Source organism: Talpa occidentalis, unplaced genomic scaffold (assembly GCF_014898055.3).
Source record: "Talpa occidentalis isolate TD23 unplaced genomic scaffold, MPIMG_talOcc4v2.1 talOcc4.8, whole genome shotgun sequence".
Classification (NCBI taxonomy): domain Eukaryota; kingdom Metazoa; phylum Chordata; class Mammalia; order Eulipotyphla; family Talpidae; genus Talpa; species Talpa occidentalis.
The window spans coordinates 41,219,699-41,243,514 of record NW_023605194.1 but is presented as its reverse complement, the minus strand read 5'-3'; the positions used below and the strand labels follow the sequence as shown (position 1 = coordinate 41,243,514).

General features: G+C 37.5%; 2 protein-coding genes across 5 annotated transcripts in view; one reads left to right on the top strand and one right to left on the bottom strand.

The window, feature by feature from the left end:
• Positions 1 to 3,304, top strand: part of VCL (vinculin) — a 101,782-nt gene extending 98,478 nt beyond the window's left edge. Inside the window, exon 21 of one of the 2 annotated variants that reach the window (XM_037497039.2) lies at positions 406 to 3,304. In XM_037497039.2, coding sequence (XP_037352936.1) covers positions 406 to 552 — 147 coding nt within the window. In that variant the 3' untranslated portion in view covers positions 553 to 3,304. The remainder of the gene's footprint in view (positions 1 to 405) is intronic. The other variant, XM_037497040.2, reaches the window with a different exon arrangement.
• Positions 2,399 to 23,683, bottom strand: AP3M1 (adaptor related protein complex 3 subunit mu 1). Of its 3 annotated transcripts, XM_037497041.2 has the most exons (10): positions 23,359 to 23,559; positions 16,353 to 16,441; positions 14,671 to 14,946; positions 13,776 to 13,947; positions 10,446 to 10,583; positions 9,451 to 9,536; positions 8,684 to 8,817; positions 7,319 to 7,526; positions 6,092 to 6,236; positions 2,399 to 5,638 (listed from the first exon to the last, which is right to left on the bottom strand). In XM_037497041.2, exons 2-10 carry the CDS (start codon positions 16,383 to 16,385, stop codon positions 5,538 to 5,540), a joined length of 1,293 nt encoding a protein of 430 aa, XP_037352938.1. In that variant the 5' UTR covers positions 16,386 to 16,441; positions 23,359 to 23,559; the 3' UTR covers positions 2,399 to 5,537. The 3 variants fall into 3 exon arrangements, with proteins under 3 accessions (XP_037352938.1, XP_037352939.1, XP_037352940.1); XM_037497042.2 differs by lacking the exons at positions 16,353 to 16,441; positions 23,359 to 23,559 and adding an exon at positions 23,566 to 23,683; XM_037497043.2 differs by lacking the exon at positions 16,353 to 16,441.
• Positions 23,684 to 23,816: the final 133 nt, after the last annotated feature.

Below are 23,816 nucleotides of genomic sequence, written 5' to 3'. Positions count from 1 at the left end.
TTAACAGTAGGGTGCAATAGTGAACACAACTGAGAAAACTATCTGCCCTGTGGAATGTAAACTTTAGATATAATCTTTATAAAACATACGGTACATCAGTTAGTAATTATGATAAGGGGTAAGCAATGGGATACCCTAGGGAAAAGCATTCCAGGAACAGCAAGAGCCCAAGGCAAGAGCTTGTTTGAAGACAAAGAAAGAATATGCTAGAGGCCATCTAAGGGCACAGTGTACAATCAGTGATGGTTTAGTTTGGGATTCTTTTTGGTGATCCAGCTAAGCCACCAATGATGTGATAAGAGCAAAGGATGCCGGGTGCAAGAAAGGTAAAATGGTTCAAGCCTTTTTTGGAGGCACGGTTGCTTCAGGGACCACGAGTAACAGAGAATTCCTCTTTCCTTGCAGGCCACAGAGATGCTGGTTCACAACGCCCAGAACCTCATGCAGTCTGTGAAGGAGACTGTTCGTGAAGCAGAAGCAGCTTCAATCAAAATTCGAACAGATGCTGGATTTACACTGCGCTGGGTTAGAAAGACTCCCTGGTATCAATAGGCACCTGGTTGAAACTAGCTGGCACACAAATCCCACTAAATGGAATGAAAATGATCTGAGTTCTAGGAGCCTCCCAGAATTGCTGGGGGGTCAAAAGCCATATCCTGGCTTGACCTAACAGAAAGGAAAGGAGCCTCTTCACATTAGAAAACATGTATACTCATCATAGACACTTTGAAATGTGTCTTGGTATAAAGCCTGTATTCTCAAACACAGTTATACTCATGCACACTTTGTCCCAACAGGCAGACTGGGTTTCTAGCCTATGGAGACTTCATATAAGCTCAGAATCCAAGAGTGAACACTAGTCAGACACCCCGCTCTGCACTTGCTCCTAGGGGACAGTTTCTGCTCTGCTTCCTTTTCCCTGCTTCCCATTCTCTCTTCTAGGCTCCCAAGACCCAGGGCCCAGGCAAGTCAATTAAGGACATCACTGTGCCTCCAAAATTTGTTTTGGGCTTTCCATGTTGCTGCTGACCTGGCCTGCCCTCCCTGGCTGCTACCTGGGTCCTTTTCAGGAGTGAGCTTTGCTGCTGTAGGGGAAGGTGGCCTCTGGGACTCCCAGCATATGGGGCCTGGATTAACTTCCTGTCCTCTCCCAATTTAATTCCATACTACAAAACCAAATTTAACTCTATTAGGAGAATAGTCACAGAATCACGTGATTCTTTCTTTACCAGAGGGAAACTTCGTATCCCATATATCTCACCTCAGCCTGCCAAGGTAGCCATCCCATGAACACACTGTGTCCAGGTGCTCTCTGCCACTGGAGGGGCAGAGTAGCCCAGGTGTGGCCTTGCCCATTCTCCCAGCAGGGTCACCCCCAGGCGCTCCATGCTTTGTCACTGCCTGTAGAGGTCTGTGCTGAGGCCTTATCATTCATTCTTAGCTCTTATTGTTCCTTCTGAGCTGAAATGCTGCATTTAATTTTTAACCAAATCATGTCTCCTTATCCTGGCTTTTGTATTCTCCCCTACCAGCCCTCCTAAATAAGATTTTAAAGATGTGTTTTTCCATCTGTAATTTTGAAAGATCCTTTTTATCTTTTTGAAACTCAGAAATAAGAATTGGTGCTTGCCCCCCATGAGTGTTTGTTTAATGCAACGGCAATCCTGTCAGGAAATGCCTACTTAAGGGAGAGGGACAGTTGCATACTGGAATTCTGGTACTGTAGGGGATGAGTCAGTCCCCTAGGAAACAGTCCTCAGTAATTCCTACCCTCCTCAATCAGCTATAACCAATCCCTTGCAATCCTCTCCTCCCTCCCAAATATGTTTAAGAGAATTTGGTATAAGAATTAGTTATCACCATAAAGTCCCTATTAGCAAAGTGAGAGAGAAGACAAGTTTTCCTTTTTTGCACTTGTCACTGCTGTCTAAGCATTCCCCAGCACATGAAACCATATTTTTTCCTAAAGCCAGAACTGGATGAGTAAAGGAGTAAGAACACTTGCCTGAATGTCTTTCCTTCCTTCCCACCCCCAATATGTGTGTTAGATCCCAACTTCAAATGTGTAAAATTTGTCTTAAGTTGGTACTGTACACTCAGGCTTCCTCTATTTCCTTTTAATTAACTGATAAAGATTGTTTTTAAGGCCCTCAGCATATTTATATAGTTGCTTACCTGATATAAATGCAATATTAATGCCTTTAAAGTATGAATCTATGCCAAAGATCACCTTTTGTTTTACTAAAGATTACTTAGAGGAAATAAGAAAAATCACGTTTGCTCTCCAAGTTCTTCCAGTGCTTTGACACTGGTTTATACTTTATGCCAATGTGCTTTTCTCTAATATCAGTGCTCAAGACACAGTGAAGCAAAAAAAAAAAAAATCCCTAAATGATGATTAGAGACATCACCACTAAAAGTCTACATTTATTATCTAGTATTTGTTATATGCAAATATTTTCTGCCTCTTCATTTGTTCTGTTTAAAACAATAAAGTGCATTTGTATAAATAATGCTTTAAATGGATATGTTATTAGAGCAGGTTTTTTCTTAATTTTGGAATAGCAATGCAACTAATCCTCAAGATCTGGAAACTAAAAATTTTTATTTAATCAGTCTGGACGAAGTGAGAAACAGCTATAGTGTATTTACTTAACAAGGATTTGTGTAATAAACTACAACTTTGGGGCTTATATACTAGAAAGAGCAGAAGTGACAAACAGGAGGAGTAAATTAGCAGGTGATGTGACTCATTCCCCAGTTGAAGAAGTCTAAATCTTAGAAGATTCTAGCTGTTTGTGTATCCTCTAAGAGGATGAAACTGTTACATGTGCAGGAATACCATAGGTCTATTTTTCATATTCCAAATCCCAATATAGAACAACAGGGTAATGAGGCAGAGCTAGCTTTGGGGGGGTGCGTAGCCCAGTTCTTGCATGAGGAAGCACTAACTAGAAGAGTAGAAGGTTCTTGGAGTAGAGCTGGGTTATCACTATTTTTGCCTGGTTTTCTAGATCTGAAACGGTGATAGTGTTGCTGATTACATTTGTTACTGTTGTAACTTAGGAAAGATGCTGACTAGGGAGTCAGATTCCAGTCTGCTGAGTTACAGGAAAATGTCCAACGCTACTGAATTAACTCAGCAATATCTGAAAAAAGAAATCTATGGTCTCATTTTTGCTACTCACCATATGATCAATGGCACTGCCTTTCTGCTACATTATAGTTTTCTCAAATCAGATGACTCTAAGGGTTCTTATGTAGAGCGCCACTTAAGGGATCACATGAATTTCCTTTGAATAAGATGGTAGTTTCCTTATATAGGATTTTTAAACAATGGGTTATTTTAGGATTACCTGGAATTCTGTGCTTGAAAAATAGTCCACTACTACTAAATTTTCATAGTGAGTAATGATAATGGTGGTAGGAAGAATAGCTTTGATCACTGATTACTATCTGTGGCCAGCAGTCAAACTAAAATAATCAACTATTGCTTCATCTTTTTATTGACAGTATAGCCAGAGCTAGAGAAAGGATTCAGTTCCTTTTGGATTCAATCATATCAATAAATGGAATAATTTAATTGAAAAAGTAAACAGTCTACTTAAAAGTCTTAGCAGAAATTGCTAGAGAGGTTCTTGGTATACAATCTGCTTGTATATTAAGTGAAGACAACAGAAAAAAAATTGGATAGTCTAGATATGACTGGTAGAGATGAGGATTCTCCAGGAAAAAAGCAAAATACTGATTATTCTTTTGAGGTATGAACTCTGATGAGTAAGACATTAAAAATGAAAAGCAGCTGAACTAGGTGACCAACCTTAGGCAAAGGGGATAAATATTTGGCAACATTTTAATTTTAGTTGCGAAGCTAACTGATAATGGTGACTCTAGAAATACCAAAATTACAAAACTTCTTTCCTGGTAGATGAAAGGGAGGCTGGATACCCTAGACAGGCAAAGGTAAGAATGCTGCTGCATAGTGGAACCCCTGTACAACTAAACATTGGCCCTTGGTAGCAGAATGAGATGAATTTTTAAGGGCTATCCTTAGATGATAAGGAAAGAATGATAATCTTAGCGGAATGAAAAGAAAGCAGTCCCAAGGATAAAAAAGCTAATAGCATAAGAAAGAACAAGAAGGAAACCTAAGAACAAACATTTATAACCTAACTTTCAGCCTTTTTCCATTCTTCATGTCTAATGAGGCAAAATAAGCAAGGATTTCTAAGCTAATGAAGCTGAGTGAAATGATACAACTGTAGAGTAACTTGCCAACCATGATGGTCAATATAGTTTCATACAAGTTAGTAAGGATTTTGTTTCTGCCCCAATATTATATACTTCCATACACCTTGTCAGTATAGTAGAGACATTTAAGTATTCCAATGACAATTATAAGTTTCAGGAAGGAATCTATTGACTATAGATTTGGAAAGCATACAGTATGAAAAGGGAATTCCCCCTATTGACAAGAGCTGCAGGCAAATTTAAGTCCTTAAGAACAACAAAAAAGATAAAAGATCCTACCCCCTCCAACCCCCCAACTGTCAACAATAGTGAGGCAGGTACATTTTCCTCCTTTATCTGAACTAGGGCATGAGGCCTTTAGGCTAACTATGGTTTAAGTGGTGTTGGATAAACTTTATAAAATATGAAGATGGTAATGGTTCACTTAAGCTTCTCTTTTACTATAACTTGCTTAAAATCTCAAATGCTTGTGCTTGCAATAATTTCCTAAAAGCAGAAGTAGTGTTCCCTTTTATTATCTTAATAAAGCATTCACCCCTTTGATACAAATAATTTTTACTGTGCTAACAGCAGAACCAGTGGCACAAAACTGAGATGGTACTTAATCCAGCAAGATCCCTGTAAATCAAAATCTGAGCTTTACATAAAAATCTTATTTATAAAAAATACAATACCAAATACCAAGTACAGTGAGAATGGAGCATAGAGCAGCAGTGCTCCCTGCCAGGGCCATGTGGAAGTGGCTTCTGCTACAGTGCTTGCTTAATGGCACAAGTGAAAAGCTGAATAAGGCAAACACTTGAAGAGGCAGTTTTCTGTAAACTTCTTGGGGTGGGGGAATTTCCTCTGTTGGGACATATGCCATTAGGGATGGCTAAGATCAGGTGTGACACTTGGGTGCACCTGATACATCACACTACAGATTAAGACAGCTCCTGCTGGCTGAGACCAGTTTACTTCTTTTAGGAGACAGGTTATCACTGTAGACTTCTGCCTTTACTGTTAAAATGTGCAGCCTCCAGCTGGTGCCCCCTTATGGAGGAAATCACCTCTAAAATCGTCCTAAGTTGAAAAGATATAAAATAAGCTAAGTTATTCAAAATTTTCCTTAGCTTAAAAGCTCCTTTAGGATCCTACATTGATTACTAAGCAACTTTGTTAGCGGTGTGTGGCTTGACAAAAATGCTTTAACTAGAATATGTATTCCCACCCACTTGGTACCTAATAGTAATAAACTGTAATGACAGTTGGAAAACAAACAGATCTTGAAGAATTTTGGCCTCTTCTCATGTCCTCACTTGGAACTTTCCAGCTTTTGTGACATACTTGACTCCTTTAAATGGCTTATATTTCTCCCCATACATGTCCAAGCGGTTTACTTTTAAGCCTGTGTCAAAAAGAATAGGTAAGGAAAGGAATAAATTATTATCCTAGTCACGTCAAATACAGTATTTGTTTAGCATTTGAGCACTACACAGTAAATCTGACATTAACCAATGTATCTTCTAACATTTGGTAGCAATGTCCCTTCTACTATTCACAAATCATAGCATGTGGAGATAAGATTTTTAGTTTGAATTCTCATTGTGGGGAAAGAATAGCTTTTAAGGATAATTCTACTTTCTGTGAGAGTGAATGACTCCTCCTTTGGTTTCTGAATGAGGGTGAGGGTGAAGGAAAGCTGTGTGAGATAAGGTGCTTTCCAAAATCATTGTACCCAAGATGCTGGCCTCATACACAGAGTGAAAGGCTCTTTCTAGAGAGAGAATGTTTAGTTACCCATCTAGTCAACACCTCCCAAACTCAGTTACCCTTAAACACAAATCAAACTTATCCTGACCTGAAATAGCAAGCTGCTGAATCTTGAACTGTATGTTGAGGCTTGGATTCTCTTCTGGCTTGGGTGCTCCAGCTTGTAAATTTACCAGTCCTTTAAGACTTGGAAGCTTTTGTGGAGTAATTTTCCCCACATCCCATGTCAAGACCTTCAAAAGATATTAAAAACAACAGTCTGAGCCATTTATTAAAGGCAAATGTTCAAAGACACCATGAAACTTTGTACAAAATGAAGCACAGTGTCTTGGAAACAAACTGGAATCCTCACTGAATTTTACCACTAATTAGGTCCATGATTTTGAAAGGGGAATGTTGGTAGAGAACCAACATTTGTTGAGCACTGTTATGTTCTATCACAGAAGCCTGTAATGTAGATTTTATCTTTTACAAATGAGGAAACTAGGTTTAGAAGGCAAAAAACTTACTCAAGGTCTACACAGCTAGTTAGAGACAAGAATGGGATTTGAACCCATGGAGATCTTATTTCAAATGTTCTTTCCACTAGCCCACCTTCACTGTTTTCTCTCTATTTTTTTTTTCCAGTAAAATGAGAAGGTTGACTTTGAATTGGTATTTTTAAACTTTTAGCTATAGAACCCTTTCTCAAATTTTAGTATGAAAACTCAGTAACAGATGAAAAAGTAAAGCTGTTACAATGTCAGGGTGAAGGGCCAGGGATGTAGAACACTCCCAAAGTGTTCTGCTGTTGAAAATAATCTTATTTATTCAAGCAGGAAGCTGAGATAAAACCATCTTTTACAGTTTCTCTGAAAACCCTGTTTTTAGAAGCGTGTTTTTGTAGGGTGAAGAAGCAGCTTTCCTAGTCAACATCCCCTGTGGAAGAGTTTGAAACACTGCTTTTAAATTAAAAGAGAGGTCTTAATGATCAATTTCTACACAAAATTGAACAATTAATAGGCTATAATAATATGTTCTTATATCCATGTAATGCTTTTCTGTTTTTATATCTTCTTTACTCATTAGTCTCTGGATCATCAATGGGTGATTAAAGGCACACTCTGAAGGAGAATAGAATGCCTCTGTTCATCTACTCAGAAGCAGGTACACGATCCCCTCCACAGTCAGTATGGCTTCTAGGTTTTGACAGGAACTTTATTATTAACCAAGACACTAAACCCTACCATCTTCCCTCCCCCCGCCTCCCCACCAAGTCAAAGATTCTCAAAGATTGCAGAAAAACTTGTTCATTCTCAATTTGAGGTGGCTGTACCTTGGTAACTGGATCAAACGTATAGCTGCCTTGTGTTGATGTCAGGTTCATGTTCAGCACAACTTTTGGCATATGAACTGTCACTGTGATTCCTTCAACAGTTTTTCCCATATTCTGCTTTGGTCCAATTGTAATATCAAATCTGCCACAAGAACTATTTTCCTTAAAGCTGATGCTGTGTTTCACATACACTGGTATTGCCACTAGACTAAAAAGAGAACACACAAAAGCACATACACGCACAATGAATGGGGTGAGACCATTCCAGAGTGGGCTTGAAAAACCTCAGCCAAGGGTATTCCACCCTGTCTCTGGCTCCAAAATAGGGCGCTCTGGGGAGGTTCTTCAAATCCTTAGGATTGGATTAGATAATCTTTAACTTTCTATGATCTTATTTAAAAAACAAGCCTTTTTCATCATTTTTCAGGCAGCTCAATGAATCTATTGTGGGAAAGAATAGTATTTTTTTACCCAAGTGAGAAGCTAAGAGAAAATCATCTACCTATATCCCTGGAACTGCAGGTTCAGATCCGCATCAGGGGGATTTGAGTACAGCACAGTGTTCTGGTAAACTGTGCTAGGAACTACATAATTTCTGAGCAACAAGTATACAAATCTAGATATAAATCTAAAAGATTTATACTCACAGAAAGGCCACTTAAAATTTTACAAACTAAATAAAACCGTTTCTGTGTGGCAAAAGCCAAGAAACAGTTTTTCTCCTTTTAAGTCCTGTCCTGATGTTACCCAAATACTTTTTGCCTTAAAGGGACAAGTCAGCTACACAGCACTAAATCATTCATTTAAACCTTATTATCATGGGTTGTTCTCAAGTATAGATTTTACTATAGTCTCATTTACCACTACTCTGTACTCTCATATTTAAGGTGCACTGATAACTTTAGACATATATTTTCCACCATTTCTTCCTGTGTCTTCTGATGAGCATGGCTAAAGGGAGCCATGATGAATTCAATTTTCCAACTGTCAGAGTAAAACAGGGATAGCAAATTATCCCATCTTCACTAAATCTGTTGTTGTACTTGCTACCAGTTTCTGTTGAGCCAGGAAGACCAGAATGAAAAGAAGGCACATGACATGTCTGCTTCCCAGAGGCCCAGCAGTGAATTATGACTTTGAGTATTCTTTCCAGGAGCATCTACAGAGTTTCCAAATCAGTTCTGTTTCCTGTCTCATTTCAGAGTCATCTTCTCTACCTTTTTATTGATTCTAAATCTCTGAAAACCTTCCAATAAATACCCTTCTGCTTAAGTTAAAAATAACTAAAGAATGAAACAGGGAAAGTTGAGGTCTTCCCAGAACACTGACATATGAAGGCAGATTCTGGCTGACGCATCAACATACTTTTGTGAGCTGACACGGTATGATATGAGTCGGAAATTTCCATCTGGAGGAATAAATGACAAAACTCTTTCAGATTCCCAACGCTTGAACCGGATACAGGGGTGGAAACTGACATCATCTAGAAGCCTTGGGTTCTAGCAGGAAAAGAAAAGGTAAACATATTCATAGATTATAATGAATGTGGCAACTCTACTCCAATATTAAATTAATATATTCTTAAAAATAGTTAATATTATGACCACATCAACACAGCCTTATATATTTTCACAATGCTTTAAAGTTTGTATTTTATGAAAACCATTTTATTTGAAATTCAATAACTCTGAGGTAGAAAATGTTAGTACAATCATTTCCATTTCATAGAGGAAAGGCTGACCCCATTTCGTAGAGGAAAGGCTGAGGCTCAATGAAATCAAAGTCAAGAAAGTTAATGGAAGAGATCAGTACCAGACTCAGTGCTCTTGATTATTCTTCATAGTATGTCATGCTGATCAATACTCTCATCAGCAAAGCAAATAATTCAATAAAAATGATAATGCAGATTTGCAGAGGCCAGCCAGCTATTTAAGCCACTTCTAGCACACTAGGCAAAGACCTGTCCTCAGCCTTTCTATGAAAGTCATTCTCATTATGTAAACTACTGTCTTGGAAATTTCTCAGGTGATCCTTTCCAATCTAAGATACAAACTTGTCTCAGTATCATTTTACTTAGTAGTTTATATACATTAGCCATGCAAGGAGCTACATAACAGGAAAACAAAACTTACCATAAAAGAAAGGGAAAGGTCAGGCATTCCAGATAACTTAATGCAAGCATCAATAACCCCCTGAATTTCTGCAAAGACTGTAGATCCTAAGGAAAGAAACAGAAAGGATGGTAACATCAAAAGAATCTACATCTTCACTAGAGCTATCCATATCTCTGAAGTAATGGTTCCTGGATGTCAGACATAGTGAAGCTTTTGCCCATCTATTGCCAGGTCAGTGGACAAAGGATTCATTACACCAATTCAGACAGCTTCTAATGAAAATCAAACCTATCTTTATAGAGTTAGTCTTCTAAGAATGTTAGCTATAAAGTTAAATATACTTAATAGAATTTTTTAAATGAGGCAAGCTTCCCATGGAATGGACTGACCTACCTATTCTTTTTAAGAAACAGGAGCCATTACTCTGCAATACAGCTATTATTTGTACAATGGAATTATAAATGAAAAGGGCACTCACTAAAGAAAAGATATTGATTATAATTCACAGTAACTGATTATCACATGCCAACTAGATATGTGTGACCTTGAACAGATCACTTACTCTTCTGAGCCTTAGTTTCCTTACGTATAAAATATGAGAGTTGGACTGGATGTTTTTAATAAAATGTAATGATTCTAATAGAGTACTATTGTTTTTTTCTGGGGTCTTTACTAGAATTACTGCTCATAAAGTGGTAGTAAAAGTATGGTGTATAGCAGATATACAATAACTGTTAGGATGAATAAGTGACAGGGAGAGGTATACAAGGTAATAATTAAATTAAGATAGCATTAGATCTATTTATAAAAGTTTGGCAGATTTCAACTAGTGATTATAAAAATTATATGTAATCCTCTGGGCAAGACAAAAAAAAACCACCCAGATTTTTAACCATTAGAAAATAAATGTTTTTCCACTGATACCACACTGCCAAGGGATTTTAATTTTCTATCCAGTACATATCAGCTGAACTGTTTTTCTCTCAAATATAAAATCACAGGTACACAATTACCTGATTTATCTATAATTGCATCTATTTCTTCAACGACATCAAAATAGGCTTCATTGTTTGTATACTTTACCCCTGCTCGGCGCCATGGGATATTGGAGAGCTGCCCAGTAGGGAGTGTGTCCCCAACATTACTACTGCCTAAAAACCGGAAAAGGAAAGAGCAAAGTCAATTCATAAAATGGCTATCAAAAAAGCTACTAATGGGGGAAAAAAATAGAATGTTTTAGCTGCTTCTGGAATGTTTAAGTTTTCTTTCATTGAAGTTGTGAATGGTTTCTAGAATTTTTGAAAATATATCTATACCAACAACATCAAATTTCTAAAAGATAGAAATAGGTCATGAGGTTCTATTTGCCAAACCTGGTTAAATTCATTTGCTACTCTTTTGCATGCTGTGTGTTAATAGTAACCGAAACTAATTCGAGTGGTTCCACAGTAAAATCTCATACTGCTGCCCCACTGATTTAAAAAAAAAAAAAGGCTAGTTGTTGCAAACCCTTCAATAAAATATCTCCACTGAGAATACAAAGTGATAACTAGTACCTTTGGTAGTGAGTTGAAATTCTAATGAGGTGCTGCCAGGCAGTCCTCAGTGAAGTAACTTGATAAAGAAAATACTCTGCTCTTTTCCCATTTTAAGGTCAGCACACCTATTTGGCTGCAATATGGCTAACTTTCTGGCTAATTTGGCTAATTTTCTGGCTAATCTGGCTAATTTTCTGATAAACTCACATAGATCTGAAAATAAGCCAGGTTGTACAAAAAACACATCCTTGAGCTGTGACATATTTAACGTTTTGGTTAATTTACATTTCAATTCAAAACTAGTACATGCTTAACAACAAAACATGGAAATTTACCTTCCTGTTATAAAATACTACTAATATGAACATCTTGGTTTATTTCTTTAAAAAATTTCCCCCATAAGTAGGCTGTACTTTTTTTTCCTGTTTTTGGTAATTTTTCTTTTTTGATTACTTTTTAAAAAGTAGCAATCATATGTACAATTTTGTAGTCTAATTATGGTTGGTGGTCCTGTCTTCAATCTACTGTTTTCCAGAATTTTCTGAAAACACTACTTTAATCTTCCTGCTGTATATTTCCCCACTGACTTTATTATAAAAGTTAAATATTTAGCCCAGTATTCAAGGACTTCCTCAATGTTAAAATTTTACCTTTCACTACTCAACTAAAGAACAGCTCCCCCTTCTGTTAAAGAGGTTAATACAACTTCAGGTTTTTCACTTTGTGTATGTTTTTCTCATACAGTTCCATCTAAGAAAATGTCCTTATTTCTTCCCCTGTTGCTAAATTCTATTGCTATTCTAGGATCCTGCCCTAGGGCCACCCACTATAGTTCAGGAGGGTTTACTTCATCTACTGAACCATTCTCCTGAACTTTATAATGTAGTACCTTGATAATGTTGTATATTTTTTCATTCTTTATTAACTTTGGAAATTAGAAAGTAGAAAGCAAAAAAAAGGTATTATGTAGTTCTTTAGCTGGAGATGATCACTTTTTTGTCTATGTGAATATGCAAAACTATAAGAAAATTTTTATGATTTTTGTGCTGGGTTCCCCACCCCCCCCTTAAATTATCACATGTACTTTTCAGGGCCTCTACAATGTCTAAAGTATGGAATTGCTTTCAAAATCTGATACTGTTATTTATGTGTTTTAGTTTTTTTCCAGTTTCCAACCCAGAGTGTAACTTTTAGGAGCCAGATTCTATCTTATTATTCCTTGATTTTTCCTGACACTCAGCCTTGCATACAAGGATGACTAAAGGGCTGCTAAATGATCACTTTCTTTTTTTAAAAAAAGATTTATTTATTTATGCATACAAGACCTAGGGTAAAGGCCAAAGGTGCGGGGGGTGAGAGGATCCCCAGAGACAGAGTGGAGAACAGAACAGGCAGATTGACTGAAATACACTGCTGAGGGGAGCAGCAGGTGAGACAGGAGAGGTCTGCTTCACCATGTGGGTCGGCTCCCTGGCCGGGGATCGAACTCATGCTGTAGTGGCTGCTGATAGCTTCATAGTGCTGAGACTTAACACCTTGCACCACTGGGAAGCCCTTGATCACTTTCTTACAGATCTCTCTTGCCCCATTTTTTAGATCTCATACTTGGAAAGGAATTTATAATAGTTGTCAGTATAGTTGGGCTGGCACATAACATTTCAGGTAATTCTTTCTCTAGAAGATTTTAATACTTTCAAAAGAGGAATCATCAGGAGGTACCTAATTGCTAGTCCTACTCAAGAATTAGACCAAAATTGGAAGGTTCTACACAAGTACAAGACCCAAGCTTGTAACACAAGCACACAATCTCATAAGCAGACCTACTTCCTATCTCTGGAGGAGACAATATGACGAACCTTAAAGGTTCTTATACTCTACTGATTATAGGACAGTAGCATAATGCCAGTTCTATAATGCTTGTTATTTGCATTTTCCCCCAGTTTTACTGTGATACAAGTGTATTAAGCGTAAGATGTTAAGATGTGTTGATTTGATACACTTATATATTGCAAAATGATAAGTAGAACTGGCTAATGCCTGTATCACCTCACATAAGAGAATGCTACTTTAAATATTATAATGCCTATCTATAAATAAAGGGCTCTGGTAAGGAGCCTCATTGACTTTTTCTTTTCATTTCTACCAATTTTATTGAAATATAATTGCCACATAGTATTTTAAGATATATATTACAATGGTTTGATATATGTATATACTGCAAAATAACCACAATAAAGTAGTTAACATTCATCATTATATTGGCGACTTTAGGATTTACCTGGACACTTTATTCAGTCTTATTACCTACCGTTAAATAATAGCAATAAAGTTGTGGCCATGTAGCAAAACCTGTAGTAAGTGCCTCCCTGGTGGCCTAGGGGTTAAATCTCTGCACTATCACCACTATGGCCTGAGTTCAATCCCTGGCCAGGGAGCTAATCCACATGGTGCAGCAGACCTCTCCTGTCTTGCCCGCTGCTCCCCTTAGCTGTGTATTTCAGTAAATCTGCCTGTTCTGCTCCCCACTGTCTCTGGTGAATGCTCTCATGCCCCTGTACCTCTGGCTTGTACCCCAGTTCTATGCAAAAATTAAAAAGAAGAAAAACCTGTACTAAAAGTATAAAACCAATTCTTTATCTAAGACCTAGCCTCTTTCCATAAAGGAAATATACATCTGTTATATCTTTACCACTAACTTATTCTGGCCAAACTGGACTACCCCAATAATTTGCAAAATCATAGGCAACAATGAAATATAAATCAAGTTTAATTGCTTGGTTCCTAATAGAGTATGTTTTCACTTACCTGTAATAGAGTTGACAACAGAACGTAGAATTGTTGGTGGTTTAATCAGTTCTTTCAAAATGTTAGATTCAGTAGCCAGTGGAAATCCATTGTCTAACATTTCTTCCAAGAGCTCATAAACTATGACCACATTATCCTTAATTGCAGCCTCTGAACACTCACCAAAGTAGTCCTAGCAAAATGTAGATAATATTGCATAATGGAAGGCATGAAGAAAGTCTTGCTAAATACTTCTTGTTTCTGAAGGAAGACTTTCCACTAGAAAAATTCATTGTTTAAAATGCTGAAAATATGGAAAATGGGGAAAAACTCTCTAAAGTATTATACACTATTCCTCAATATTTTCTTAATATTTTTAAATTGAACTGACTTCCTATTACATATTATGCCAGATAGGTCATTTGACCAGAATGCAAACTATAAATTTTATTTGTTCTGATTAGATAACCTGAAACATACAGATAAGTTTTAAATTATTTGATATATTTAGCAAAACCAAAGAAAACCAATAAAATGTAAATATTGGAAAATTTCAGTATAAACCTTGGAGCCATACAGAAAACTATGTAGAAGGTACTATTATTTCTTGAAGACATAATTTGTAATATATATTAAAAATATGCCTCCATGAACATGAAATTGTTCTGCTCTCCAAAAATAGTGAAAGGCGTAGCCATGTGTACTATTGTACACCCTATAAGAAAATGTTTATGAACTTATGCTTAGTTAAAAAGAAGAGAGAGAAGGAAGCAGACAGACTACACATCAAAAACTAAAATATTCTTTAATTTAAAAAATTTAATTAAATTCTTTAATTTTTTAAATTAAAGAATATAATCATGTATTCCACCTCCAAATAACTTGGTTAATTTGTTTAGAAGATTTAATGACCAACCTGAAAGGTATCAGCAACTCGATGTAGGAACTCAATTACAAAGAGAGGTGGCACTTCAGTCTGTATGACAGACACAAAGAAGAGCTTATCCCGGTAGATACTGATGAGGTAGTGGTGAGGTGTTGAAATGACAGGTGGTACATTTTCAACATCAGCAGCCTTCTCTTGAGCTTCAAAGAAATAATCACAGACAGACTGGCTCACAACGCTTTTCCAGTGCTTCTCTAGAAATATGTCACCGGAACAGTTAATGAGAAATAGGCTGTGGATCATTTTCTGAGGAAAAAAAAAAAGTTTAAATTTACTATACATCAAATACTGTGTTGTATTATCCTGACACCAAACCAGACAAGCTACAAGAAATGACAGACCAACATCATTTAAGATTATAGATGCAAAAATCCTCAATGAGATAATCGCAAACTGAATTCAGGAACATAAAAATTCCATTAAAAAAACATCAAAAAGATTAAAATACTTAATATTTAATTTGACAAAAGAAGTGTAACATTAATACTGAATATTAGAGTATCGTTGAATAGATATTAAAATGACCTAAAAAACAGATATGTCATATTTATGGTTTGGAAGATTATGGGCCTCCCCTGGTGGCGCAGCGATTGAGCGCTGGGCTGCGAAGCTGCCCGCAGCCTCTGCAGCGCTGGTTCGATCCCTGGTCGCTGGGCAAGGGTCCCACATGGCGCGCAGACCTCTCCTGCCGCCCGCTGCTCCCCTCAGCAGTTTATTTCGCCGGTCTCCCTGTTCTGTTCCCCGCTCTGGCTCTGGTGAATTCTTTCACCCTCCCGCACTTCTGACTGTACCCAGTGCTTGTATAAATAAATAAATAAATCTTAAAAAAAGTATTAATATTATTAAGATGTAATACTCCCTCAATTAGTGTACAGATTCAACGCTGTCCTTATTACAATGCTGGCTGCTCTTTTTTGTGTGTGTAAAACTAACAGATGGATTCTAAAATTCATATGGAAATGAAAGAGAGCAAAAACAACCAAAAATATCTGGAAAAAAGAACAAATTTGGTGGACTCACTCTTCCTGATTCAAAAGGTACTGTGCAGTACTGGGATAGGAAGAGACGTAACGATCAATGGAGTAAAATTAAGAGTTCTGAAATTAATCCTTACATAATACGGTCAACTGATTTTTGATGAGTGCCAACACTTTTCAATGGGGGAGAGAAGTCTTTTCAACAATTGGTGCTGGGAAAATTGTATTTCCGCAGGGTAAGGAACAAAGTTAGGTTACTCTTCTATACTATATATAAAAATTAACACATAATGTATCAAAGACCTAAATGTAAGTGCAAAAACTATAAAACTTCTAGGAAAAAAAGTATATAAATATTTATGACCCTGAATTAGATAGTTTTGTTTTTTGTTTTAGCTATGACACCAAAAGCACAAGCAACACAAGTAAAAACAGATAACCTGAACTTATATTAGAATTTAAAACTTTGGTGCTTCAAAGGGCATTATCAAGAAAATAAAAACAAAAATAGTGAAAAATGACAGAATGAGAAAATATTTGCAAGTCATATATCTTAACAATGGACTATTATCCGGAATATACAAATAACTCAAACTCTCTAAGCACACAAAAAGACACTTACCATCTTTTTAAAATAGAAATCAAAATCACAATGAGATAACATTTCATACTTACTAGGCTAGCTATTGATATAATCAAAAGGCACATGATATAAAAAGTGTTGACAAGAATGTGGAGAAACCGGAACCTTCAAACATCATTGTCTGTAAATGGAAAATTGAGCTGCTATGAAAAACAGTTTGAGCTTTTAAAAAAGTTAAACATAGGGTCATTAAATCACCCAACAATTTTTCTCCTGGTTATATGCCCAAAAGTACCGAAAACCTATGTCCATACAAAAACCCCTACACTAATGTTTTAAACCCCTACAGCTATTATTTATAATAGCTCAAAAGTAGAAACACCCTAAATGTTTACCAACTGATGAATGGATAAATATCTAATCAATGGAATATGATTCAGCCATAAAAACGACTGAAGTACTAACACATACAACATGGATGAACTCATTATGCTAAGGGAAAGAAGCCAGATAACAAAGGTGACATACTGTATTATTCCAATTGCATGAAATGTCCAGAATAGGCAAAGACTTAGAGACAGAGTGTAGATTAGTGGCTGCCAGGGGCTGGATGATAGGAGAGGATTGGGGAGTCACCGGTTATGGGTTTGGCATTTCTTCTTGAGGTGATAAAAATCTCATTTAGATAGAGATGATGGTTATAGAACTTTGTGACTACACTAAATACTACTGAACTGTACACCTCAAAATAGTGAGTTTTATGTGAATTATAGGTATGTAAATTATATCTCAATTTAAAAAGTATTCTTAATAGTTGATGACACATAAACATACTCTTAGGTAGATTAAACAGAAGCATGTACAAGTGTGCACCAAAAACATGTATAAAAATATTTGTGATAACAACCTATAACTCAAATATTCATAGTACAATGGAAAATAAAGTGTAGCATATTATAAAATGAAATAAATACAACAATGAAAATGAACAAATTATTGCTACGTGAAACAAATGTGGATGAATTTTACAAACATAATATTGAACAAAGCCAGACACAAAAGCACGCATAATGTTTGACTTATCTACATTAAGTTTTGGAACAGGCCAAACTGATCTATAATTTGAGAAATCAAATTGTTTCTTTTATAGAGAAGAATGGGGTTAGTGACTGAGATTAGCACGGGGGCAATCTTTTAAGGCACTGACAATGTTTTATTTCTTGATCTAGATGATGGCTACAAGTTGTATTCATTTTGTGATTACTCACTGGATATTATGACTTGTGTACTTTTCTAAGTGTTAGCTATGCTTTAAAGAAAAAGTTTATTGTCTTTGCAATATAGGAGGTAATGGAAAAGGTCTAACTTGTTCCTTTCTTTTACATGAATAACATCAGTGGTACAATCAATTAAAATTAAAGTACTGTTATTATAAATACAACCTAAGGAGAAAGAATTTAAAAATCTATGAATATAGTTAGTATATATGAAGATAAACTGCAGAAAGGAAAGGAAATTTTTTCAAAACAGATTCATTCAAGTTTGTTGACACAGAAAACAATGACATCAGTCTGACCAGTATTCTTAGAGGAAGTCATTTATTTTATGTAAGCAGCTGACATTTAAAGATCTGCTAATGATTTCCACTTCCCATCTGACACATGTTCAATGGTTATCAAGTGAATAATACTAATAACTAATATGTTTTAGTAATTATATTAATAAAGAACAAATGCTGTTGATAATTTAAAGTTCCCACTTATTACAAACAAAAACTATTTCTTTGTTGAAAGTCATCTCTAATCAAGCAATCAATCTGAACTGGCAGCAATAAACCATGATACCTGGGACTTTGGACCTACTAACCCTCTCCAAATTAATATCTGAAACCTGCTAAATTCTTCTACTTTATCTACGCAGATGCTTAGATTAGTATGTCTGCCTTGTGTCAGTCTTTATTTCTAGTTGTGTATTAAAATAGTGTCACTGAGGTACACAGACTAGGTATGCAGACCCAATGATTTTACAACCTCTGCTGATACACTTTTCTTTTTATAAATGAAACAGATCTATCTGCAAATAAGATCTGCAACTAAATTTGTATTGATACCTTTTCTTGAAAAAAATTGTCATCTGAAATACAAAGTGTGGGTTTTTTAAAAAGATTTATTTATTTACACATAATAAATAAAATTTATTTATTTACACAAGAACTAGGGTGCAGGACAGAGAGCATTCACTAGAGACAGAGTGGGGAGCAGAACTGGCAGATCTACTGAAATACACTGCTGAGGGGAGCAGTGGACGAGACAAGAGAGGTTTGCTGTACCATGTGTGTTGGCTCCCTGACTGGGGATGGAACTCATGCTGCAGAGGCTAGCTATAGCTTGACAGCACTGACACTTTAACCTATCAGCTCCATTCAAAATGTTTTAATTTAAGGAAAAATTAATTAACAGTATCAAACATGTATTGCACGCTTACTGTGGGCCAGATTCTATGCTAAGCCCTTTAGCTCTATTTTGTACCATTTATCATTTAACCTTCTCAACTCAATCCTATAAATACTGTTCTTTCTCCATTTTACAAGTAAGTCGATCTAAGTCTCAGAAATGTTAAGTCAATTATCTAAGGTCATACAACAATATGAAAGCTAAGATTCAAAGTCCAGTTCACCTGAATCATGAGTTTCTGTTCTTTCCTGACTCTTAGAGACTATTATAATAGAAAAACGTTCTGATGCCGCACTCTATACAGTAGGATTTCCTGCTATGATGTCATGTCCTATATCTGTGCTAGCCAACAGAGCCACCAGTTAGTCACCTGTGGATAATGCAACTCATATATTGAGGTTTTAATTTTAATTAAAATAACCACATGAGCTAGTGTATTGCTCAGCAAATGTGCTGTTTGAGTTTATAATTTAAGTGTCAAGAGTTGAAGGACATGCTTCTTGTTTAGCAAGAAGTTAAAGTGTGTTCTAATAAATTATTTAGAGAAGTAATTATATTTAAAAGAGCTGACACAGGTTATCTTCTTACACCACTCATCCTACAGAAAGTAGAGTTCACATGGATTTCTCACACTCAGTTACCACAAAACACCATAAAAATACTGCTGTTCTTAAAGCAAATGACTTTGTAGTTTATTTTGGGGACCAGATTCCTACTCATCCTCATGCTGGTGAAAAATTCTTTCCAGGAAAGTTTCTACCAAAGTTGTTTTTATTGGCAGTAGTTCAGATCTCAGAAGAATACAGCAAGTTAAACCAGCCATCTGGATTTATTGTTAGGCTTAGTGCTGAGATGAAAGCATAACACTTATAGTTTAAAGCTAAGCTTTAAAATTTAGCTTAACCTCCTATTATAGGAAAAGAGAGCTTATTTCTTCTATTCATGTTATGACCAAGGGCCTAATGCATATAACAATTAAATAAATACCACATAGTGCAGTATAAATTTGCAGTCAGTTCTTTCATAATTCTGATAAACTCTCTGGAAAAGCTCCATTCTTAGCACCACTAGAAACATCTTTTTTGTTATTGGTGACTTGAATTAGCAAACAGAATTCACCCAGCTAATTTTAAATTACTTGAGAAACTATTTAGAGGAAGTTCCATCAGAGTTTTGACTGCAGCTTAAATGCTTCATAAATTTTCTTTATAAATGTTGAACACACTCATCCTGATGATTCATAAGCAATGCAATTACAATAGTCAAAATTTCCTTGGAAGACAGCGTCTAAAAAGGAAAATGTATCCCTTTTATCAACAGAATCAACAAATAAAAGGACCAATATACAAGGTAAGAGAATGAGAACAGAGAAGAATCTAAGCCCTGATTCTCATTTAATATTTTGACCATGACTTACTCATTAAACAAGTAGTTCAAAAAAATTTTTTTTATATATTAAGCAATGGGGACACAAGGCGACCAAAATAGAGTTCCTGAGCTCAGTGTCTAGAGTTGAACTAAGAAGGCAAAAACTAAGTACACTAAGATGTAAATCCTATCATGATAGGGGAAATAGAGTGTGCTATTGAACTCCACAAGGCTTCCAGAACACAAGAGAAAGAACACAAGACAAAGGAATTCAGCATAAATGTAGCAACTTTAGTAGGTGTGGGTAAGTGGTGAGATAAGACTGGAGAAGGCAATAAGCAGAGAGTGGTTCAGTTACTCCCAGCACAATGAAAAATTATTTTTAAATGGTTCTAGATAGAGGGGATTCCTACAATTTGATTTACAGTTTTTAGAGAGAATGCATTGTGGAAACTGTATGACAGGACAACTGGATATTGTGACACCAGTTGGGGATGAGTTATGGTGGTGGCCTGGACTAGAGATTTCACAGAAGGAATGGAGTTTTCATTTTAATGAAAAGATAAGAGCAACATTTAGGTGTGAGCAAAGATTAGGTGTGTGTTGGGTGGGGGGAGGGAGGATTAGCTGGTGGAGAGGGAAAAATGAGGAGGCATTAAGCCTGGTCCTGTGTAATCTCACTTTATTCTGGATATATTTGATGCAAGTGGATATATTCAAAAGACTACTGTATATATAGGCCTTGTGGTTCAGGGAAAAACCTAGATGGAAACAGATTTGTAATTACGATTTTTTGTTAATGGAAATTACAACTATTAGGAGAATAAACCTCAAAGAGTGTGTATAATAATGAGAGTCTAAAGAGGGAACTCTACCATTTGAGCAGAAGGTGGGAACTCAGTCATTTTAATAGGAGGTATGCCTATTAAAAAACCCAAAAGATGTGGCTGAAGAGGAGATAAGGAGGGGAAAAAAAGGGGGGGTGGGGAATGGTTTTTAGTAACTAGCATGTTCACAGAAGAATGGAACAGTAAACATTTTAAATGGCACAAAGAGGTCAAGCTACAAGAACAACTAAAAATGTTGATTTAACAGTATTTCTCAATTTTCTTCTCATTATTGCATAAGGAGTCTTTTTCAGACTCCCCCTATCAAGTTCCTCCCTCATAAAATTGTTTTTAAATTTTTTTTTTTTAAAGATTTATTTATCCATCCACACAAGAACTGGGGCAGTCAGAAGCGCGGGAAGGTGAGAGAATTCACCAGAGCCAGAGCGGGGAACAGAACAGGCAGACTGATGAAATAGACTGCTGCGGGGAACAGCGGGCACAGCAGGAGAGGTCTGCCATGCCATGTGGGACCCTCGCAGGCGCGGCGGTGGGGTATCAAAACTGCGCTGCAGATGCTGCGGGCAGCTTCGCAGCCCAGCGCTCAACCGCAGCGCCATCAGGGGAGGCCCCCTCATAAAATTTTTATACCACTAAATATATATCTGTATATCTCTGTATGTACTGTAAATATATATGCGAATTAAGAGTATAATTTTGCCTCACAAGCAGCATTTTTAATCCCCACTGAGAATGTATGATTTCATACATAGAGGACATTGATGATCTTAGTAAAAGCAGTTTCAGTGGGAGTTTGCTGAATGTTGGAAACAAGGACCGGGCTAAGAAATAAATATTAGAAAGTAAGCAACAGATATGAAGAGTAGACGATACAGCTATGAAGGGACTGAAAAGATAGGAAAGTAATTGAATGCACTTAGTAAAGTTAAGGCAGAATATTTTTAAGTGCTGAAGGAAAGTGAGGGGAAAGGCTGATGATGTACATAGGCGGGAATAACTGGGGAAAAAAAGGACCCTGAGAAGGTAGAAGAGGCTCATATTGGGAAACAAAGTGAAAAGACTTGTCTTCCCAAAGAAGGGCCACTTTTCACCTTTTAAACAAAAGGAAAGAAGGTTTGTAAATTTGGTTCTAGGAAGATGATAACTTCTATTTAAAAATATTCAGTCTGCAAAGAATTCCAATAGTACACTGTGTTAAATATTCAGACGCACTGTAAAAATCCTACGATTCAGTAAGAAAAGCTAATCTTATTGCAAAGAGTGCTTTCCTGCTAAAGATAAAGTTTCGGGTAGTTCATCATTCCTCCACTTTTCCTAGGTCTGTTCAATGAAAATGTCCTTTTGTTTCAAAAGTAATCCTTCCACTTGTAATTTTGATCCCATTACCTTCTTATTCTACCTACGGCTTATTTCCTCTCTTGAATCTTTAAACACTGGTTATTTTTCTTCTCCCTGAAAACATAACATGCCATTTTCTTTAACACAAACCAACCCCAAACCTTCTGGGACCTTGCCACCCTCAACGATCTTTTCCTTCATTCTCCAAATGAAGGATTAGTCCACAATTGCAGTCTCTCCTCTCAGTAATTGACTCTAAGAGTGGCTCTCTCAAATGGCCCAATGACTTCCTAATCATCAAATCCAACAAGTATTCTCAGACCCCTTTAATCCTTGCAGCATTCCATGTCATTGATAACTTTCCCAAAAGAAAACAAATACTTCTTACTCCGTTACATGAAAATTCACCTATTTTGGGTCTCACTTGAAAGTTTCCAGTTTACTTTTCGAGTCCCCTCCCCCCTTTTATGTTTCTACCATCTGCATCCATGACAGTTTCAAACTCCATACATCCCAAGTTCCATGATATTCCTCCTCCTCCAACTAGGGCACTTCCTCAATCATAACCACGTAGGCTATAAACTTCAATTCAACTCCCATCAGCCACAAGGCTCACTGTCCCACCGCTAACTCCTCAGTGTGGGTTCCCGTCTCCTTTCTTAAGAACTGCAACATCCTTATCACTGTCTTCCCCACACCAGGTTAATCCAGGAGCTAACAAGAAGTCCGCTCAGGTCAGTTAGGGGTTTTGTCCTCCGAAGTCGGTGCTGGGGCTTAGGTTTCAGTCGTCGGTACTCCAGCTAGCTGTGGGTGACAAGACCATTTTCCCACATCGGAGAACAGTGGGGACACGCCAATGAGCTTCAAGTTCTCAGACCTGGAGCCAGAGAACACCGGGCTGCAGGTGCACCGCTGCCTTCAGGCCCTGCTGGCAAGAAAGCCCGGAAGGCCGGGAGCGAGGCGCGGCCCCGATTCACAGCACTGGGGACGCTCCTGCAGCCCAGGTGGAAGTCCGGAACCCCAGCTATTTAGCCTATTCCCCAGTTTTCGAGCCGTCCCCAGTTTGTAGACTCCCCGCCCCTCACACTCACCCCGACACCTGGGCCCGTCAGTGATTCGGCGCCGGGTCCTCTCCGGACCGAAGATGAGGCAGCTGAGAAGGCCGCGAGGACCCCGCAATTGGGGTGCCCAGGATATTGCCTGACTAACAGCTTCAAAGAAACCGACTAGGCAGATAGTATTGGAATGACTAAGCGGGAAGACGTCGAACGAGAAGAAAGACGTCTCTTAAGGTTTACCATCGAAATCCTTCAGCTCGTCTAGCATCTAGAAGAATGGGGGTTTTCGCATCCTCTGGGCTCCGGCGCTCAACCGCAGCCTAACTCCGTCCGGGGTCCCGCTACAGCCGTGTGGGCGGGGTCAGGAGAGGACTGTGCATTACCAGGGGGCGGGGCCTAGATAGAGGGCCAATGGCTGTGGACGGGAGCGGCACGGACTGGGCGGAGTCTGGGGGCGGGGCCCGGAGGAATCGAGGCCATGTGGCGAGGAG

Coding starts and splice junctions, on each gene's coding strand:
- AP3M1 (XM_037497041.2), bottom strand. CDS start 16,385: ATGTGCCTTTTGATTATATCAATAGCTAGCCTA. Junction 10,584..13,775: donor TGTTGTCAACTCTATTACAG/GTAAGTGAAAAC, acceptor TCCGGTTTTTAG/GCAGTAGTAATGTTGGGGAC. Junction 7,527..8,683: donor TACCGTGTCAGCTCACAAAA/GTATGTTGATGC, acceptor TTCTCTTTTTAG/TCTAGTGGCAATACCAGTGT.